The sequence below is a fragment of the Dendrobates tinctorius genome, unplaced genomic scaffold (assembly GCF_039654945.1).
Source record: "Dendrobates tinctorius isolate UK_male_01 unplaced genomic scaffold, ASM3965494v1 ptg000011l, whole genome shotgun sequence".
Classification (NCBI taxonomy): domain Eukaryota; kingdom Metazoa; phylum Chordata; class Amphibia; order Anura; family Dendrobatidae; genus Dendrobates; species Dendrobates tinctorius.
In genome coordinates this window covers 37,331,734-37,353,379 of record NW_027361679.1, presented here as the reverse complement: position 1 = coordinate 37,353,379, position 21,646 = coordinate 37,331,734, and the positions used below count along the sequence as shown (strand labels likewise).

Below are 21,646 nucleotides of genomic sequence, written 5' to 3'. Positions count from 1 at the left end.
TGGTTAGGATACAAGATGGTACTATAACCCATGGGACTCCTGAGGATAGATGGTCATCATCTAACCACCATTCTAGAGAAGTCAAGACCTCCTGAGTTAGGGTTATCTTGCTCTCGAGGTGACCACCATGTCGCCTCTCCTCCTGGAGGATCTGATGCTGAAGTGTGCGGACATGATAATGGGCCCACCGGACTGCAGGGGCACAGGAATCTAGCGACCCCAATAGCGACAATGCCCCTCTCAGAGACATGCGTGGTCTATCTATGGCTGCCTCTACTTTCTCTTTTGTTAGTGCAATCTTTACCTGAGGAAGTAGACATTTCTTGGTTATGGAGTTCAATTGGAACCCTAAAAACATCTGGAGGGATTGCGGAACGAGCCTGGACTTATGTATATTGATGATCCAGCCTAGGTCCTGCAAAGATGAGATTGCATCAGCCACTCGTTCAGTACATTGGGTATCCGAGTTCCCGATTATTAGGAAGTCGTCTAAGTAAGGTACGATTAAAGTATCTTTTTGACGAAGATAGGCCATCACCTCTGCCATCACCTTGGTGAAGATTCTTGGCGCTGTAGAGAGGCCGAAAGGCATGGCTGTGTATTGAAAATGACGGACCTTGCCTTCGAACACCACTGCGACCCTTAGATATTTTTGGTATCTATTATGGATAGGAAGATGATAGTAAGCATCTTTTAAGTCAATCCCCGCCATCACGCAGTTTGGAAAGAGAAGCTTTATGGTGGATCTGATTGATTCCATCTTAAACTTATAATTTTTTATAAACGTATTAAGCTTCCTTAAATTAATAATTGTTCTAAACGTACCATCTGGTTTGGAAATTAAAAATAAAGGAGAGTAGAAGCCTCTACCTTCCTGTCCCTCTGGGACCTCCACTAAAACCCCCTTGCATAGTAGGCTCCGAATTTCTTCCTCGAGGGCCTTTTGTTGGGCTATAGAGTTAAGGCGGGTTAGGATAAAGAAATCATAAGGGTCTTGAAGGAATTCTATTTTCATTCCTTCTTTAATAATACCTAAGATCCATGGGTTTGAGGATATTTGTTCCCATTTTGAATAAAAGAAACGTAATCTACCCCCTACAGGTGAGTCTGATTTCTTAATTTCTATTTTCCCTTCGGAATGTTGGACCCCTGAACATGGTACCCTTTTGTTTCTCTTCTTTTGCGGCCCATCTATTTGATCTTTCCGTTTGCCTCCTCCTTCCAAACGGTCGCCTCTTAAAGGTTCTCCTATAGAAAGGGATAGAAGGGTCAGGGAGGGCCGACTTCCTCTTCTTTGCTTTGGCGAGTATGCTATCTAACTCTTTCCCGAAGAGAAACTCACCCTCGCATGGGGTTGCACAAAACTTAGCCTTTGATTGCGCGTCCCCCTTCCAGCTCTTCATCCACAACGCCCGTCTGACGTTGTTCACAAGAGCTGCTGATCTTGCTGCCAGCCGCAGAGTGTCCGCCGAAGCATCAGCCATAAAGGCAGCTGCCCCTCTGATTAATGGGATAGCGGCCCGTAATTTTTCTCTGGACACCTTTTGCTCGATTTGTTGATCCAGCTGGTCCAACCACACGAGCATAGAACTAGTGGTGCATGTGCTGGCTACCGCTGGCTTAAAAATACCCGTGGTAGATTCCCAAGACCTCTTCAATGATGATTCTGCTTTGCGGTCTAACGGGTCTGCCAACAAGCCTGCGTCCTCTACTGGAATAGCAGATTGTTTCGAGGTAGAGGATATAACGGCATCCACTTTTGGCACCTTGGTCCATTTTAATAGCTCCTCATCGCTAAATGGATACTTTCTTTTTGAGGCTGATGGGAGAAAACTTCTTTGGTCGTATTTTTCCCATTCCCTTTTTATTAGGGCCTTAATTGCCGGTATTACCGGGAACGCTTTTCTTTTCTGCCAATCCCGCAAACATTATCTCTTGTGCGGTTTGGGCACCCCTTGGTTCCTCACACCCCATAGTGCTTCTCACTGATTTAACTAGGTTGTCCACACTATCCAGGAGGAAACATGACCGTCCCTCCATGTCTGATGACGACGAGGATGTGAGTGAGGAGTCAGAGATTAACCCCCCTTCTTCCTCTGACTCTGAGCTGAGGGTTATCTGTTTTTTTGCTGCCAGTCTCTGAGGGAGTTTTGGTGCGGTTAATAGCCTGTATCTCCTCCCTGATTATAGCTCTAATGTCTTTTGTCGACAATGCGGCCCCCTGCTTTGTCTCTCTGGTGCACTGCTTACAGAGCTTCTTAGGGTAGGAGTCAGGGAGAGGTTCAGAGCATAACGCACATTCTTTATGCTTAGATTTATCCTTTTTCTTTGTCTAGAAGGGGACACCAAGGCGGGGGGGGGGGGGGAGAGGTCAGCTTAGTAGGCAGAGTATATACTTTGCACACTCACCCAGTGAAGCTTTATATTACCGGATCAGATGGCTGAGATCCCGTCCTAGGCCTTGATTCTCCTGCTTCATTCCTGCGACCGGTGTCCATCCTGGTGTTGCGGTCCCTGGTGGAGCTACCTCCTGCAGAATCCCCAGCTGGAGCGTGCGCTTCCGTTGGGGACGACATTGCTGCATCGCCGCTCAGCTGCGGCGCTGTTTAAATAGTTTGCCCCCTTTTTTTTTTTCTCTGCCGCCCCACCGGAAGTTGCTCCTCCTCCCTGGGATCACCGCGCGCATGCGCCGACGCGCTCTCAGCCATCCCGCCCCGGACGTTCAACCATTACTTCCGGGGGGTCAGGAGACTCTGCGCCGGCCGGCTACCGCGCCGCTTTGATGTGCGGCCCCCGCTCTCCATGCACCGCCAGCGCCTTCTTCTGCGCCACAGGCGCTCTTACCACAGCGGTGCATCCTGGTGCCTACCGGCGCGCTCCTGGGTGAGACGGGGCGGCCCTCCCCGGACCCCGTCATCACCCTCCATTCATCAGACGAGGGGGGAGCCGTCTAACGGAATCTCCCCCGACGCTGCCTCCGGACCGCAGCCCCTGCCGTTCCCATGGAGACTGCACAGGCGGCATGCATGGCCCAGGTATTCTTCCTGAAGGATATCGTGGCTCCGTTTGGAACAGGAAACCAAAACTGAGGAGGAAAGGCGGACCGCCCCTTTTATCTTTCCTGTAGGGTTTCCTGTTCCAAATGGGGCGGACCCGATACCTCCAGTGGGTGCTGTCGTGGCGAAGGGTAAAAGGGAGAATATCTCGCCTCCATAGACATACAAGACGCATACCTGCATATACCGATTGCAGCTGCCCATCAGAGATTTCTCAGGTTCGCAATCGACCAGGACCACTACCAGTTCGTGGCTCTCCCGTTCGGACTCGCCACGGCTCCCAGAGTATTTACCAAGATCATGGCAGCCACCATGGACGTTCTACACTCCAGAGGCATAGTAGTCGTTCCACACCTGGACGATCTCCTCATCAAAGCTTCCACCTTCAAGGACTGCGAGCTCAGCGTCTCAATCACAATCGACACTCTGAGTCGCCTGGGCTGGTTAGTCAACCTACAAAAGTCATCGCCAACCCCAAGTCAGTCTCTGACCTTCCTGGGAATGCTATTCGAACTTCTCCAGGGGTCTTGTGCTCCTTCCCAAGGACAATGCACTGGCTCTTCGCCTAGGAGTTCGCATTCTCCTCCGCAACCCCCCCCACCCCCGATCTCTCCGGTTTGCCATGAGAGTCCTCGGCAGGATGGCAGCAGCAATAGAAGCGGTCCCATTTGCCCAGTTTCACCTCAGGCCTCTTCAACTAGCCATTCTCAAGTCCTGGGACAGGAATCCTTTTTCCCTCGACAGGGAGTTCCAGCTAACGTCGTCAACCAGGAGGTCCCTGCACTGGTGGCTCAAGCCAACCTCGCTCACAACGGGGAAATCCTTTCTCTCAGGTCAATGGAAGGTCCTGACCACCGACGAGAGCCTGACGGGTTGGGGTGAGGTGCACCTACACCACAGGGCACAAGGCAAGTGGTCACCAGTGGAAGCGACCATGCCCATCAACATCCTGGAAATTCGTGCCATCCTCCTGGCGTTGAGAGCTTTCTGTCACTTACTGGCAGCCTCTCATATCCGAGTACCGTCGGACAATGTCACGGCTGTGGCATATGTGAACCACCAAGGCGGGACCCGCAATACCCAGGCGATGCGATAAGTGACTCACATCCTCCACTGAGCGGAAGACACTGGACACTGGGTCGATACTCTCTGCGGTCCACATTCCGGGTGTGGACAACTGGGAAGCCGACTTCCTCAGTCGACAAGGAATGGACTTGGGAGAGTGGTCTCTCCATCCCGAAATTTTTCGACAGATCTGCCATTGCTGGGGGACCCCAGACGTGGACCTAATGGCATCCCAATTCAATGCCAAGGTCTCCAACTTCATGGCCAGAACACACGATCCGCGGTCACTCGGAGCAGATGCTCTGGTTCAGAACTGGACCCAGTTCCAGCTTCTGTACATTTTTCCACCTCTCCCCCCTGATATCCAGAGTGGTGAGGAAGATCAAACAAGAGGGAGTTCCAACCATCCTAATCGTGCCGGACTGGCCCAGACGTACAAGGTACGCCAACATCGTACAACTTACAGTAGACGCCCCCTGGCGTCTCCCCGACCGCCCCGATCTTCTGTCACAAGGCCCGTTCTACCACCAGAACTCAGGGGCCCTCAATTTGACGGCGTGGCTCTTGAGACCTGGGTTCTAACCCAGGCAGGTCTCTCGCCGGACGTCATTGGAACCATGATCAGGGCACGGAAGCCAGCCTCTGCCAAGATTTATTACCGTACCTGGAAGGCTTTCTTTACCTGGTGCAAATCTCGCGGCCAGATCCCACTCCCTTGTTTTCTCCAATCGGGTCTGGAGGCCAGGCTGTCCCTGGGCTCGCTTTAGAGCCAGGTGTCAGCTCTCTCAGTGCTTTTTCAAAGACGCACTGCTAACAAGCCGCAAGTAAGGACCTTCAGGGGGTTTCCCGATTGGTTCCCCCCTACAGACGTCCACTAGAAACGTGGGACCTCAACCTGGTCCTGACAGCATTGCAGGGACCACCTTTCGAACCCCTTAGGGAGGCCTCATTTCGCCTTCTATCCCACAAGGTTGTCTTTCTGGTGGCAATCACCTCACTACGCAGGGTGTCTGAAGTGTCAGCACTATCCTGCAGATGGCCCTTCCTGGCTTTTCACCAGGACAAAGTAGTTCTCCGTACGGTCCCATCCTTCCTTCCGAAGGTTGTGTCCAACTTCCACCTCAATGAGGAAATTTCACTGCCATCCCTTTGCCCGGTTCTGGTTCATAGAGTGGAGAAGGCTCTGCATACGCTTGACCTCGTCAGGGCATTGCGTATATACGTGTCTAGGACTGCGCCCTTCCGGAAGTCTGATTCCCTTTTTCTTCTTCCGGAAGGTGTCCGCCAGGGTCTGCCGGCTTCCAAAGCTACCCTTGCCAGGTGGATCAAATCCACCATACAAGAGGCTTACCGCCTTAAAAATTCTCCTCTTCCGGCGGTATTATGACACACTCTACACGGGTGGTAGGGGCCTCCTGGGCCATTCGGCACCAGGCTTTGGCACAACAAGTGTGTAAGGTGGCCACTTTGACTAGCCTACACACGTTTACTAAACAATACAGAGTTCATACCCAGTCCTCAGCGGACGCGAGCCTGGGTAGACGGGTTCTGCAGGCGGTGGTGCCCCAAGTTTAGGGGCCTGTCTGCACAATATTCATCCATTGTTTCCCAACCAGGGACTGCTTTAGGATGTCCCATGGTCCTGTGTCCCCCAATGAGGCGACAGAGTAAAGGAGATTTTTGTGTACTCACCGTAAAATCTCTTTCTCTTAGCCTCTAAATGGGGGACACAGCTCCCACCCTGTTGCCCTTACGGGCCATTGTTACTGTTGAGTTCTCATATTGTTCTTTGAGCTCGTACATAGTGGCTTCATTACAGGCATGGTTATGTTATTTCTGTTACGTTCCTCCTAATGCTTTTGCACAAAACTGGAGAAGGCTAACGCCGTCCAGGGGTGTATACTGCAGAGGAGGAGCCATGGTTAATCTCTTTCAGATTATGCATAGTGTCGCCTACTAGTGGACAGAAGCATAACACCCATGGTCCTGTGTCCCCAAATTAGAGGCTAAGAGAAAATGATTTTACGGTGAGTACACAAAAATCTTTTTCACCTGTTAAAGTGAGTAAACTTACCAAACACCTCAAACTGTACAAAAACAAATTGCTGATATTTCTCCAAAAATATCTTTATCACTGATCAATAGTCAACTTTTTTTCTGTAACAGTCATAATCCTTCCGTCCATGGAGTCTGTAAGTTTCTTAGACTGCTGACGAATAACTTTTTCTACAGCACCAACAGCAGCTTCCCAGTTGTGTACTGTTTTCCTTCACCGTAAATCTCCCATTTAAAAGGGGCCCACAAGTTCTCCACAAGGTTTTGGTCAGGGGAGGAAGGGCCATGTCATTATTCTTTAGGCCCTTTACTGGTTAGACAAGCAGTAGAGTACTGCGATGCATATAATGGAGCAATGTCCTGCTTAAGTCATGGTTTTCTGGAAAGATGCAGACTTTTTCTTGTACCTCTGCTTGAAGAAAGTGTCTTCTAAAAACTGGTAGCAGATTTGGGAGCTGATTTTTGAGTCTTTCTTCAACTGCAAAAGGTCCAATTAGCTCATCTTTAAGAATAACTGACCATTTCATTACCCTCCACCTTGTTGGTATCTGAGTTGAAGTGAAGGTCTGTGTTGGTTACTGATCCAGCCACGAGCCCATCCATCTGCAAAAAGTCACTCTCCTCTCCTCAATCTGTAAAATCTTTGGAAAAAAATGTATCAGATATTTCTTGGCCAGGTATTGACATTTCATCTTCTGTATCTTGATCAGTGGTGGTTGGGTTTCAGATTTCCTTCCCTCAACCTTATCTCTGAGCACTGATCACCTCGTACTTCCGGGCACTACAGGGAGGTTGCAGTTCTGGGATATGACAGCACTGGAAGCTAATGGCTTCCTGGTGGCTTCATGTTTGATTCTCAAATCTTTGGCAGTTAATATGCATCTTTTTTTTTTTCTACCATGTTAATTATTTGCATCAAAGCTTTTGATGACTCTATGATCACGTCCCAATATCTTAGCAATTTCAACAAAACCTCTGTAAAACTGAACAAATTTCGACTTTCTCTGTCACTTCTTTGGTGGGTATGGGAAACCATTGATGTTTGCAGCTGCCAAGAGGAAGCTGACACGAAGAATAACACTTAAAGAAAAATACTTTTCAGAGTCACCTGGATCTCTTTTTTAGCACTTCTTGGCCTGGTGAAAACAAGCTGCCTAATAATTGTTCACACAGTGTACATATTACAGGCGAGCACCTGGATTTTGCATGGTTCTATTGAGCTTGCAGCAATTTGTTCAGTACTGTACAAAAATGGTTGTTATGTTGTAGCAATAATGCATAAAATAAATTGGGGCTTGGTGTCCACTAAATAAAAATCTTTGTAGACCACTGTTAATTACTGTAATAAGGTAGATTATTTTTTTACAGACCTTGTACACTCACATTGTGACAGACATCAAGAATATAAATGCAAAACATAAGAACAACAAAGTGAACACAGTAAGTACCGTCTCCATAGTATATGGGGTTTGGGGCAGAATACCCTGAAATAACTGATGTGATACTTGTGTGTTTAGAGCCTGCAGAACTTTATGTATACAATGCTTCGAGACAGCAATGCAATAGCGGCTAAGATGTCACTGGATGTCATGATAGAACTATACAGAAGAAACATCTGGTATGTAACTCCAGCATGTGTGGGACTTTGCTTGTCGTCAGAGAATTGTATATTGGTGCAGTGAAATACTTAGCCTAAAATTGACTCCTGGTCCTTTACTCAATACAGAACAGCGTTTCTGCTTTCAGCATGTGACCAGAGAAGTCAGTGAATTTCACTAGAAAAGCTGGGCCCCCCTTTTCCAAAGTATGGACAGGGAACAGGGCCGGCTTAGCTATTTGGCAGTTCTGCCTATGCCATTCCTGTTTTTAATTGTACGGCATTGTGCAGGATGTAGCCATTGGCTAGACTATGTTAACACGTCACTGTGCGTGAAGCGGTTAATATGCTCTTGATTGGTGATGAGTGAACGCACTCGGATAAGGCGTTATGCTAGTATTCTCGGGTGCTAACCAAGTGACTGCAGCATCCTCGAAAAATATGTTCACTTCCCTACGGCTGCATGTCTCGCAGCTTTTAGACAGCCGCAACACATGCAGGGATTGGCCAGCAAACAGGGAATCCCTGCATGTGTTGCGGCTGTCGAACAGCTGTGAGACATGCAACTGCGGGGACTCTAACATATTATTCGAGCATGCCGGAGACACTCGGTTATCACCTGAGCATAGCATCTTATCCCAGCAGGTTCGCTCATCAATGCACTGAATTAGTTTTACACCCTAATGGTGTGTGGCAAATAATTATTTCTTTATTGCTTTATTGGGGGACACAGGTTACCATGGGTGTATGCTGCTGTCGCTAGGAGGCTGACACTAGGCAAAGCAAAAAGGAAGTAGCTCCTCCTCAGCAGTATACACCCCCTGACAGGAACCAAGTACCTCAGTTTAAGCTTAGTGTCTGTAGGAGGCAGACCTGGATCTAACCCCAGATCCGCAGTTTTTCCTTTTCAGGTCTTGCATTGTTTTCTGTTTCCCACCCTTGGGGACAGCTTTGGCATGTCCCGTGGTAACCTGTGTCCCCCAATAAAGCGATAAAGAAAGAAGGATTTTTGGTACTCACCGTAAAATCTCTTTCTTGGAGCCTTCATTGGGGGACACAGCACCCTCCCAAATTGTTTGTACCTCCATTGGGCCTACGTGCCTTTTGCTGCTGAGTTGGTACATATGTCGAGTTTTTGGTTGCTTCTCCTACTGCTTTAGGCTATGTGCACATGTAGTTTTCTGTGGTGCGGATTTTTCAGTAACAATGGAGAAGGATTGAAACCGCATCGGAGTACGCGCAAAGAATTGACATGCTGCGGTTTGTAAACCGCAGCAAAGCCGCGCGGAAAAAAGCGCAGCGTTGGCACAGTGGTTTTTAAAACCCATAGGCTAACATGGTACTTTACCATGTCAGCAGAACTGCTTCGGTTCCGCAGGGCCAAAAACGCTGCGTAACCGCAGCAGAATCCGCAGCGTGTGCACATAGCCTAAAGGTTCTATGCACACGTTGCAGATTCTGGTGCGGATCCGCAGCAGATTTGGCCCTGCGGATCCCCAGCTGATTCTCCTGCGGTGTACAGTACCATTATATGCAATGTAAAATAAAAAACGCTGTGCACATGCTGCGGAAAATTCCGCGCAGATTTTCTGCGGTTTTGAATCCGCAGCTTGTCCATTCTTTGTGCGGATTACACAGCGGTTTTACACCTCTTCCATTATAGGAATCCACAGGTGTAAAAACGCAGGGGAAATCCGCACAAAAACTGCAGAAAATCCGCAGGAAATCTGCACTAAATCCGCAGGTAAAAGCAGGTCATTTTACCTGCGAATTTAGCAAAATCTGCATGGAAAAATCTTCAGCAGAATCCGTAACGTGTGCACATACACTAACTAAGGTACTTGGTGCCTGTCGGTGGGTGTATAGTACTGGGGAGGAGCTACTTCCTTTTTTCTTTGCCTAGTGTCAGCCTCCTAGCGACAGCAGCATATACACCCATGGTAACCTGTGTCCCCCCAATGAAGGCTCCAAGAAAGAGATTTTACAGTAAGTACCAAAAATCCTTTTATGTTAAGTGATGTTTATATTCTTTAATAGCTTGTTTTTTTTGTTTTTTTTCAGGAATCATGCTAAAACAGTCAATGTAATAACAACCGCCTGTTTTTCTAAAGTCACTAAAGTAAGTTTATAAACTTTAATCCAAATTTTTTTTTTTTTTTTTTCATTCTTTTATTTATTTTTTTCACCTATTAAAATTACTAATTTGCTACTGGGTGGAAAATGTCAGGTGATACATTGCTTTTAATCGATGTGATTTTTTTTTTTTTTTTTTTCTTTTCTTTTTTCCTTCTCAGATCCTGGTCGCAGCTTTACAATTTTTTCTTGGAAAGGACAATGAAAAGAAAGACAGTGACTCTGAGTCGGAGGTTAGTCCTGTCAGGATAGATATTTAATTTTTGCAGACTTTATTATTATTTTTTTTTGAGTAAATTAAATTCCCTCTTAATTTAAAGGATGACGGACCAACTGCAAGAGACCTAATGGTGAGATATGCCACTGGGAAAAAGAATACAAAGAGCAAGAAGAAACTGGAGAAAGCCATGAAAGTCTTGAAGGTGCATATGCAGTAGACATTTTAAGCAATATTGTTTATTGATATGGGATTGACTTCATGTTTCATACATATAATCTATATAAGACAATAACTAATTCAGCACTGCTCATAGACATTAAACGTTTGGGTGATCCACATAGTATTCGGCAGTGATGTTCTAAAACTTCATTGCATAGAACGCAGCTGCATAAGATTGCTGATTATCCATCTCTGAACATGCGCCGAGTACACAGTAAAGGAAGCGTTGACAGCGATTTCTGCTCTGGACCGAGTAATTGTGATCACAGAGTGACAGAGGGAGCATGAGCTACTAGGTCCTAACAGACTTAGATCAGCTCTAATATGTCAGCCCCAGTTATAGAGAAATTTTAGATTTTTTTTTTAAAAGTTCTTTTAAATGGCACAAAGTTAGAAATGAATATTTAAAGAGAACCTGTCAGCAGGATTTAGCCCTGTAAACTAAAGTCATGGCTATAATGGCACTATAGTTATGATTTATCGGATACCTGATGTGAAGGATCTTATCAGTGGCTTTTGAATACTCACCTTGTGTAGATTTCATAAAATGGAATCTTGTGTGCTTTGGGGCGGAGCATGGAGGCATAGTCTTCTGATTTTAAAATTCCATGCCGCCGCTATCATTGTGAGTCTGTGTCCTGTTTGCAGGGCTTCAATAAAATGGTGCTGGCATGCGCAGATCTAGATTTTAGCTCAGTGACAAATTCACGGAGCCGAAATCTCGAGCTATGCATGCACCGCTTCCGGCATCGTTTTATTGAAGTCCTTCACACAGGACGCAAACTCACTCTGCGCACGTGCCACCTTCACAAATTTTAAAAAGGAGGCAGGTCACTGAATAATCAGTGACCTGCGCAAGAAGCAGAGAGCAGAGGTGGCTAGTGGGGGGGGGGGGCGCAGAACCAGAAGAAGACCCGTCGGGTATCGGATAAATCGGCATTATAGTGCCATTATAGCCATGACTTTAGTTTATAGGGCTAAATCTTGATGACAGGTTGTGGGGAAAAAATCTGTTTCTTGCCCCACCCAGATTGGGGAGGTAAAAAAAACCCCACTTGTCTGATTTTATAAAAATATTTGTTACAGAAAGGGGGACACCATTTAAATGTTTTCTCCTACGCCTCATTGGGGGACACAGAGACAGTGGGTGTTATGCTGCTTGCCACTAGGAGGACACGAAGTAAACCAGAAAAAAGTTAACTCCTCCCCTGCAGTATACATCCTCTCGCTGGATGAGATTTCTCCAGTTCTTGCTTAGTGTCTATAGGAGGCACTTGGGTCTGGCTTCAGACCCCACCGTTTTTATTTTATTTTTGAATTTTCCGTAAATTTTTATTTTTTAATTAACGGAGTGAAGGGGGCAACGGTTCCTTTCTACGGCCCGCTCTCCCCCGAACCAACAACAGGCAAGCACGCGGAGTATACCTCCCCATACACTTTCCTGCGATGATTCGGGCTGATTCCCCTGGCGATGATCCTTACGGTCCCGGTAATCCACGGATACGAGGGCAAGCGCCTGGAGTGCAATGGAGGACTGCAACAGCGCTTCCGAATGCCCTGAATCAGCCCCATAGCTCTCCATCACCCTGCCATAGGGAGGATCGATTAAGCATACCCCTTTAAGAACTCCTCCAGCTCTGCTACATCAGCCCAGGAGGATGAGAGGACCTGCATGGATGGCCTCGGACAACGCGGCCTTCCTGAGCCCTGGAATGGAGGTATGGGGTCAGGTCCTGGTCCCCGGGAGAAGCTCTGACTTAGCGTCAGCGGTGGTGCATCGCCGCCCCCTCCTCTTGGTGCCTCTCATTCCTTACGAGATGCGCAATCCTAATCTCGTGGGCCATGTCTTTTACCTCAGCCTGCTATGGACACGAGCTGTGAGGTGTGCACTTTGCCGGATACCGGGTGACACCACAGGGCCACCGCTATTCCTCCCAGGGGACACAGCACAGGACCGTGGGTAAGCTGCATCTGCCCTCAGATTAAAGCTTAACCCCTTCCCGGCACATTCCCTGCAGCTGCAGACACTCTGCCGTTAACCCTTTCAGGAGAGCTATGTCTCAATCTAAGGAGGCTAAATGGGCTGCTAAGAAGCACACTACGTTTTTTACTGCGACCCAGCCTGCGCGCAAACGCCCCTCGCCGCCGCTGCTGACGGGCTTCTTGCATTTAGTGCCCCTGAGTGGGCTGCGTCCCTGTCACGGTTGGTGGAATCTCTGACCCAGGCTATATTCTCCCTCCGGGAGGACTCTTTAAGTCAGAAAGCGTCCTTACCTCCCGAGGAGGGCTCTGGCGTCGGCCGGGAACCGTCCACCAGCAGGTGCCGTACTCGTTCAAGGGATGGTCAGGTCTCTAGAAAGCGCACCCATGACGCCTCCCCTAGTCCCGTTCGCGCCTCAGCATCGGCGACTCCTGTCTCTCACTCTCCCTCTCCTGAGGTTCACAGCAAGGATGACTCTGAATTCAAATCTGACACGTCAGCCCCTCAGAATCCCCCAACTGATCAAGAGTCGCTTTAAATCAGTCAACAGGATTCTGAAGTTGGATGAGGAAAATATTCCCGCTCCAGCACACCCTATCTCATTTAAGAAAATCAAGTGTGTGCGCAGGTTATTTACCAGCCATCCGGAGTTTATGGAAATTGTCCAGAAACATATGGATCGGCCAATAAGCGGTTCACAGGGCAAAAGTCTACTGAGGCTAAATACCTTTTTGATCTAGACCTAATGAAGGATTGGTTACAGTCCCCTCCGGTGGACCCTCCTGTATCGCGTCTTGCTTCTAAAACGCTCCTATCCGTTTCTGAGGGCTCCTCAGTCAGAAACCCCTCCGATCGTCAAATTGACTACCTTGCCCTCTCAGTTTTTGAAGCTTCAGGAGCGGCGCTTTTTCCATCTGTCGCGGCGACTTGGGTCACTGAGGCAATGGCCGCTTGGGCAGAAGTCTTGATTATTTCCTTTCAAGGCACCAATCTTCCGGAGGCAACCACTGTCGCCAGGCAGATAATTCACGCAGCGAACTTTGTTGTGGACGCTTCTTTTGATGCCGCCAGTTGCGCTGCTCAAACTGCCGCTAATGCGATCATTAGAAGAGCCCTATGGCTCCGTGACTGGCGGGCGGATGCCACATCTAAAAGATTGTTGACTTCTCTCCCCTTTCAAACTGGTCGTCTTTTTGGAGAGAAACTGGACCAGCTCATTTCTGATACTACCGGGGGAAAAAGTAAATTGCTTCCTCAACAAAAAGCTGTTTGGCCGTTTTGCAACCAACAGCCGACGCGTTTTCGATCTTTTCGCAACAATTACGGTTGGTCCTTCTCTACCTTCTCTTCCGGATCAGGTCGGTCCCCGCGCGGTGACAGAGGCTCCCAGGTCTCATACAGACCTAACCGCTCTTGGAAACCCAGGCCTAGGGCATCTGAATCTAGGGGTGCCAGATCTCATAGATTTTCTACCCAATGACTTGTTGCGGTATCCGGCGGACACCGACAAAGTTGGTGGTCGCCTACCTTCCTTCAGCCACACCTGGCTCGCTGTCGTCCACGACATGTGGGTCAGGGAGCTGGTGTCCTCCGGATACAAGACAGTATTTTCTTGTCCCCCTCCAACTCTGTTTTTCCCTTCCTCTCCCCCCCAAGAAAAAGACAAGAGCCTTCCTTCAGGCTGTTCAGGCTCTGCTAAGGGACGGAGACATCAATCCGGTCCCTCATCTCGAAAGGTTCAGGGGATTTTATTCAAACCTTTTTGTGGTTCCAAAAAAGGACGGGACGATGTGGCCCATTCTGGATCTCAAACTGTTAAATCAGTTTGTCAAGGTACGGCGATTCCGAATGGAATCTCTCCGTTCAGTTGTCGCTTCCATGGAAAAAGGAGAGTTCCTAGCATCCATCGACATCACGGACGCTTACCTTCACATTCTGATCTGCCCGTTCCACCAGCAGTTCCTGCGTTTTGCAATTCACGAGGAACATTTCCAATTCGTTGCCATGCCCTTCGGACTCGCCACCGCCCCCAGGGTCTTTACCAAGGTCATGGCGACTGTCATGGCCATTCTCCACTCTTGGGGAGTAGTGGTGTTACCGTATCTGGACGACCTGCTCATCAACAGTCTGTCCCTTCCAGCCTGCGAGGAATCTGTGGATATAACAGTAAATACACTTTCTCGCCTGGGGTGAAAGATAAACACGAGATATGGTCGATAGTCTCATTTCGGCTATCTTCCAAACCCTTAAAATTACGCAAGATAATGCTCCCCCTCAGGAATGCTCTGTTCTCTTTAAACGAGCAAGGCCGCCATCTCGAACCTTTCCCAATCACATAGTTCGATACTACCCTATCCAAACACTGGGAGCATCCTGAGCAACGTTTCTCAGGCCTCAGGTACTTAGATGTGCTGTACCCCTTTGATGCGGACCTGCTCACAAAGTGGACCAAGGCTCCCGAGGTGGATCCCCCAGTTTCCCGGATAGCTTCTAAAACAGTACTATCCCTTCCAGACGGGGCATCGCTTAAAGATCCAACAGACAGAATCACTGGCCAAATCAATTTTTGAGGCATCCAGCGCCTCCCTCTGTTCTATTTTCGCATCTTCCTGGGTGGCGAAAGTCATTTCAGCTTGGGCAAAAATTCTTCGCAAGGGCATCTTGGCGTCAGCCCCGCAAGATGAGCTGGCAGATCAAATTAATCATGTGGGTAAATACTTGCTGGCCGCCTCCTTGGATGCAGCCGGTTGCATAGCAAGGGCTAACAGCAACATAGTAGCCATACGCCGGGTCCTTTGGCTTAAGTCATGGAATGTGGATACCACCTCTAAGAAGTCGCTTACCAACCTGGCTTTACATGGTTCGAGGCTCTTTGGAGCCAAGCTGGATCAGATAATTTCCGATGCCACTGGTGGTAAAAGCACGTCTCTTCCCCAGTCTCGGCCTAAACGTTTTTTTTTAACAGAAAAGGTTTTCGGCCGTTTAGGCCCTTTCGTTCCTTTTCTTCCACAGACAGATCTGCCCAGCAAGACCGGCCCTCCGCCTCTGGGGAACGGGAGCAGAAAAAACCTTCGTACAAACCCGCTCCCCGCTGGAGGGTCTAGAGGACAGTACTCCAGGTCTTCAGGCTCCCGTGCCGGTAGGTTTTCCTCCAAGTGATGGGTCACCCCCCCCACCTGGAAGTTGTTCCAGGGTGGGAGGCAAACTTTCCTTTTTCATGGACGCTTGGCTGTCTGTTGTCGACGACGCTTGGGTCAGGGATCCGGATACAAGATCGAATTTGCTTCCCCCCCCAAACAGACGGTTTTTCCTGTCTCGACCTCCAAGACAGCGGTCCCAGATTCCAGGGTTCCTTCAGGCCGTCTCCTCCCTTCTTTCCACCGGAGTTATCGTTCCCGTTCCTCCAAAAGAACGGTTTTCAGGGTTCTACTCAAATCTCTTCGTAGTCCCGAAGAAAGACGGCTCCCTTCATCCAATCCTGGACCTCAAATTGCTCAATCGCTACGTGAAGATTCTCCATTTCAAAATGGAGTCCCTTCGATCGGTGATAGCCTCAATGGAACCCGGAGAATTTCTCTGTTCTGTGGACATACAGGATGCCTATCTTCACATCCCTGTTTGTTTGCAACATCAGAAATATCTTCGTTTTGCGATCCAAGAAAATCACTAACCAGTTCACGGCCCTACCCTTCGGCCTAGCTTCCGCTCCCTGTGTCTTCACGAAGGTGATGGCATCAGTCATGGCCATTCTTCGTTCCAGGGGGATTCTTATTATCCCTTATTTGCACGATCTGTTGATCAAGGGGTCGTCCTGCCGAGACTGTCTCCAAAGTCTTCTCATAACTCTGGATACTCTTGCACCTCTCGGATGGATGGTCAACAAAAAAGTCCATCCTGAACTCCACTCAGCACCTGACCATTTTGGGCATGGAATTCGACACGAATCTAACCCTGGTGTTCCTTCCGAGGGAAAAATTTGCAGCTCATTCCAAGGGAATCCGAACCCTAAAACGGCCAACACCCATTCCCCTTCGATCCTGCATGAAGGTTCTAGGGAAGATGGTAGCCTCCATGGTAGCAGTGCCTTTTGCACAATTTCACCTTCGCCCCCCCTCCAGCTGTCCCTTCTCTCAGCCTGGGACAAAACCATGTTGTCTCTGGACCGCCCCATTCTCTTCCCTCTCAGAGTGAGGCAATCCCTAACTTGGTGGGCAATGCCAGCGTCAGTTCTACAGGGAAGGTCCTTTCTTCCGCTTCAGTGGCAAGTCATCACCACCGATGCCAGCCTTCTAGGATGGGGAGCGGTTTTCCATCAGAAAACGGCCCAAGGACTCTGGAATTCACAGGAAGCTCTCCTCACCATCAATCTTCTGGAGATCAGAGCAATCTTCCTTGCCTTTCTCCGCTGGCAGCCTCTCCTCGTAGGCAAGCCAGTCCGCATTCAATCGGACAACGCCACGGCTGTGGCGTACATAAACGACCAGGGGGGCACGCGCAGCAGGCAAGTAATATCAGAAGTGGCAAAGATATTGCGCTGGGCAGAACGTTACGTTCCGGCGATCTCCGCCGTTCACATTCCAGGGGTGGAAAATTGTGCAGCTGACTTTCTGAGTCGTCAAAGCCTAGCATCAGGCGAATGGGCTCTTCATCCTATAGTGTTCAATAAGATATGCCAGCGCTGGGGCTCACCGGATGTCGATCTCATGGAATCTCGGATGAACCACAAGGTTCCGCGCTTCGAAGCCAGGTCCAGGGACCCTCTAACCATCGCTTGCGACGCCCTAGTAATTCCGTGGTCCCAGTTCCAACTTCCTTATCTGTTTCCGCCTCTTGTCTTGATCCCAAGAGTGGTCAAGAAGATAAAATCGGAAGGCATCCCAGTGATTCTGGTGGCTCCAGACTGGCCAAGACTGCCTTGGTACGCAGAGCTAGTGAACATGCTCACGGACGTCCCCTGGAGGCTTCCAGACCGTCCAGATCTTCTCTCGCAAGGCCCCCTTTACCACGAGAATTCTGAGTCTCTGAGTTTAACGGCATGGCCGTTGAGGCCACGATCCTGAGAGAATCAGGTTTGTCCAACCAGGTCATTCAGACTATGATCAGGGCCAGAAAACCAGCCTCTTCCGCATTTACCATAGGTACTGGAAAGCTTTTTTCCGTTGGTGCGACGATAAAAAAGTCTTTCCAATGTCATTTTCCATCCCATCTATACTTGGTTTTCTCCAGTCTGGCTTGGATGCGGGTCTGTCCCTCAGTACCCTCAAGAGCCAGGTCTCCACTCTGTCTATCCTCTTCCAAAGAGAGCTCGCTTCCTTACCGCAGGCTTTCTCCAAGGGGTCGCCCATGTGGCTTCTCCTCATCATTCGCCAATAGACCCGTGGGATCTCAATCTCGTTCTTAGCGCTCTCCAAAAGGCGCCGTTCGAGCCTATCCAGGACATTCCTCTATCCCTCCTCTCATGGAAAGTAACCTTTTTGATTGCCACTACATCCATCAGAAGAGTTTCTGAATTGGCGGCTTTATCATGTCGTTTCCCTTACCTGATTCTGCATCAGGATAAGGCTGTCCTCAGGCCCGTTCCTGCCTTTCTTCCAAAGGTGGTATCCTCTTTCCACATTAATGACGATATCGTTCTCCCCTCTTTTTGTCCGGCGCCTTCTCACCCTCTAGAGAAGTCACTCCACAAACTGGATGTAGTTAGAGCCTTGCGTGTCTATCTCACCAGGACCGCTTCATTTCGTCAGTCCGATTCCTTGCTGGTCATCTCTGAAGGTCGCCGGAAAGGGCTCCTGGCATCCAAATCCACAATCGCTCGCTGGATTCGTTCTACCATTCTGGAAGCATACTTCAGGAAAAACGGCCCCCTCCGGGAGTGAGAGCTCACTCCACCCGGGCTGTAATGGCTTCGTTGGCCGTTCGACACCAAGCTTCGGCTTTAAAAATTTGAAGAGCCGCGACCTGGTCGTCTTTGCACACTTTTGCGAGGTTCTACAGGGTTCATACCCAGGCCTCGTCTGATGCAGTTGTTGGTAGGAAGGTTCTGCAGGCGGCGGTGGCGCACCGACCTACCTAAGCCCTTCCTGTTCTTTCGTTCCTTTATTGCTCTTCCCGCCCTTAGGACTGCTTTGGAACGTCCCATGGTAATCTGTGTCCCCCAATAAGGCGATAAAGAAAGATGGATTTTTGGGTCTTACCGTAAAATCTCTTTGTTGGAACCTTCATTGGGGGACACAGCACCCTCCCTGTTTGTTATACCGTGTTGGGTCTTTGAGTCCCTTGTTGGGTTGGTACATATGTTCAGAGTTTTTCGTGGCTTCTCCTACTGCTTTCTCACCAACTGAGGTACTTGGTGCCTGTCGGTGGGTGTATACTGCCGGGGAGGAGCTAATTTTCTTGTTTTGCATAGTGTCAGCCTCCTAGCAGCAGCAGCAGCATACACCCATGGTAATCTGTGTCCCCAAATGAAGGCTCCAAGAAAAAGATTTTACGGTAAGAACCAAAAATCCATCTTTTCGTGGTGCAAGGATCATTGTCGATCCCCTCTGGTGTTTTCCATTCCGGCCATATAGGAATTCCTTCAATCTGGATTAAAGTCAGGCCTCGCGTTTAGCTCGCTCAAGGGCCAAATTTCGGCCTTGTCAGTGCTATTCCAATGCAAAATTGCCGCCAAACTTCAGGTCAAGACGTTCATTCAGGGAGTTTCCCATGTGGCGCCTCCTTATAGAAAACCATTGGAATCATGGGACCTTAACCTGGTTCTCGGGGCCTTACAGGAGACTCCTTTCGAACCGCTGCAAGACGTTTCACTGACCGTCCTCTTTTGGAAGGTGGTCTTTCTAGTGGCAATTACGTCAGTCAATCGAGTTCCGGAATTGGCGGCCCTGTCCTGCCGTTGTCCATTCCTGAATTTTCATCAGGACAAGGCAGTTCTCAGTATGTCCCCGTCCTTCCTGCCCAAGGTCGTCTCCTCTTTCCATCTCAACGAGGAGATTGTTTTGCCTTCCTTTTGTCCGACAGCAGTCCATCGCATTGAGAAGGCCCTCCACACCCTGGATGAGGTTAGGGCGCTGAGACGGTACATCTCGCGGACGGCTCCCTTCCGTAAGTCAGATGCCCTGTTCATACTTCCAGAGGGACATAGGAAGGGTCTAGCCGCTTCAAAAGCAACGCTAGCCAGGTGGATTCGCTTGGCGATTCAGGAAGCCTACCGTGTCAGGAACGTGCCTGTCCCAGCGGGGATTAAGGCGCACTCTACCCGTTCAGTGGGCGCCTCTTGGGCCATTCGGCACCAGGCCTTGGCAGAACAGGTCTGCAAAGCTGCGACTTGGTCCAGTCTGCATACTTTTACAAAACATTACCAAATTCATTGTCGGGCCTCTGCGGATGCAGCTCTCGGCAGACGCAGCCTGCAATCGGCAGTACCTCAGTGTTGACTCAGTGGTACATGGGGATTAGCAAATGTATGCTCCCCACCCAGGGACTGCTTTAGGACATCCCACTGTCTGTGTCCCCCAATGAGGCGTAGGAGAAATAGGGATTTTTGTGTGCTTACCTTAAAATCCTTTTCTCCGAGCCAATCATTGGGGGACACAGAGACAGTGGGTGTTATGCTGCTTGCCACTAGGAGGACACTAAGTAAACCAGAAAAAAGTTAACTCCTCCCCTGCAGTATACACCCTCTCGCTGGATGAGATTTCTCCAGTTCGGTGAAAAAAGCAGTAGGAGCTTAAACAGTGATTTCTCCAGTTTGGTGAAAAAAGCAGTAGGAGCTTAAACAGTCAACAATAACCATAACTGTGTCAAAACCAAAGAATGCTACAATGAGCCAGTAGGCTAAACAGGGTGTGTGCTGTGTCCCCCAATGATTGGCTCGGAGAAAAGGATATCATTGGGGGACACAGCACACACCCTGTTTAGCCTACTGGCTCATTGTAGCATTCTCTGGTTTTGACACCGTTATGGTTCTTGACTGTTTAAGCTCTTACTGCTTTTTTTCACCGAACTGGAGAAATCTCATCCAGCGAGAGGGTGTATACTGCAGGGGAGGAGTTAACTTTTTTCTGGTTTACTTAGTGTCCTCCTAGTGGCAAGCAGCATAACACCCACTGTCTCTGTGTCCCCCAATGATTGGCTCGGAGAAAATGATTTTACGGTGAGTACACAAAAATTCCTATATTAGTCTTTTCTAGTTATAAATACAATAAAAAAAGGGAAAAAAAAGCTTATTCATTTTTTTTTTCTTTATATTTTCCCCCAATATCGGCATAAAAATGTAAAAGAGTACAAAAGTGACATAAGCATAATGCCTTAAGATGCATGTATGAAAAATGTGCAATTGTGCCTGTTCACGAAGGGGATGAAATGACTTTGTCTTGAACTTGTTAAAGTGCACCTTTCACTAGTTATAGTTACATCGTGGAATAGTGTCTGCAAAGCTGAATAAAACTTTTTATTTTTTTTTTCTCTCCTGCTTGCGGCATTAATGACTTGTAAGCCGGGGTCACACTTGCGAGTTCAATGCGAGACACTCATCAATATCCGGCACTTGGGACCGGAGCATTCAGCTGCATAGAAATACATGCAGCCGCACACTCCGGTTCCGAGTGCCGAAGGCAGTGCCGGATATTGCTGCGAGAGACTTGCGCGAGTTTCTCGCATTGCAGTTGCAAGAGTGACTTCGGCCGTAAAGTTTCGGTTGTAATTTCTGATAATACAGCAGAGTTGAGTTTGATTACAAACACCTCTGCAGCTCTACTCCCCTACATTCACTTCCAGAAGATGGAACTGCCACAGGTGTTTGTAATCTCACTCAGCTCTGCTCTATACTACACAGTCAGAGTAGAGATCAGGGCTGTCTATGATTCCATCTCTCAGGAGAAAGCATGTTCTTCTGACTTTTTTTTTTTTCTCTTTCTCCCTGCATGACACCTGCAGCTTATGATTGGGCAATGTCGTGCAAGGTGGAAAAAGTACATTCTCCTAGCGAAGCAATCACTTATAATTTACAAGCTAATATCTCTGCACTGGAGAAGAGAAATTAAAAAATAAAAACTGCATTTTATTTGGGTGTGCAGCCACTATTGCATAATGTGGCCAACTGGTGAAATGTCCTATTTAAACTGTTCTAATGAAAAGCTTGAGAGTTGACTATAAGGTGTTATCTTTTGAAATGAGAGGTGGCAAAAGTAATGGAAACTTCACTTTTATTAATTTTGCTCTTTTGTGCCATTGTTTCTGAATCATTCAGCAACATAAAAAGAAAAGACGGCCAGAGGTTTTCAACTTTTCAGCGATTCATCTGGTGCATGACCCACAAGGTA

At 48.4% G+C, this 21,646-nt stretch overlaps 1 protein-coding gene across 3 annotated transcripts in view; it reads left to right on the top strand.

Moving 5' to 3' along the window:
• SDAD1 (SDA1 domain containing 1) overlaps positions 1-21,646 on the top strand; it is a 204,422-nt gene that overhangs the window by 10,448 nt on the left and 172,328 nt on the right. For all 3 annotated transcript variants that reach the window (XM_073541097.1, XM_073541116.1, XM_073541107.1), the window contains exons 5-10: positions 7,545-7,616; positions 7,694-7,794; positions 9,835-9,892; positions 10,068-10,139; positions 10,227-10,328; positions 21,574-21,643. In XM_073541097.1, the coding sequence (XP_073397198.1) occupies positions 7,545-7,616; positions 7,694-7,794; positions 9,835-9,892; positions 10,068-10,139; positions 10,227-10,328; positions 21,574-21,643 (475 nt within the window). The remainder of the gene's footprint in view (positions 1-7,544; positions 7,617-7,693; positions 7,795-9,834; positions 9,893-10,067; positions 10,140-10,226; positions 10,329-21,573; positions 21,644-21,646) is intronic.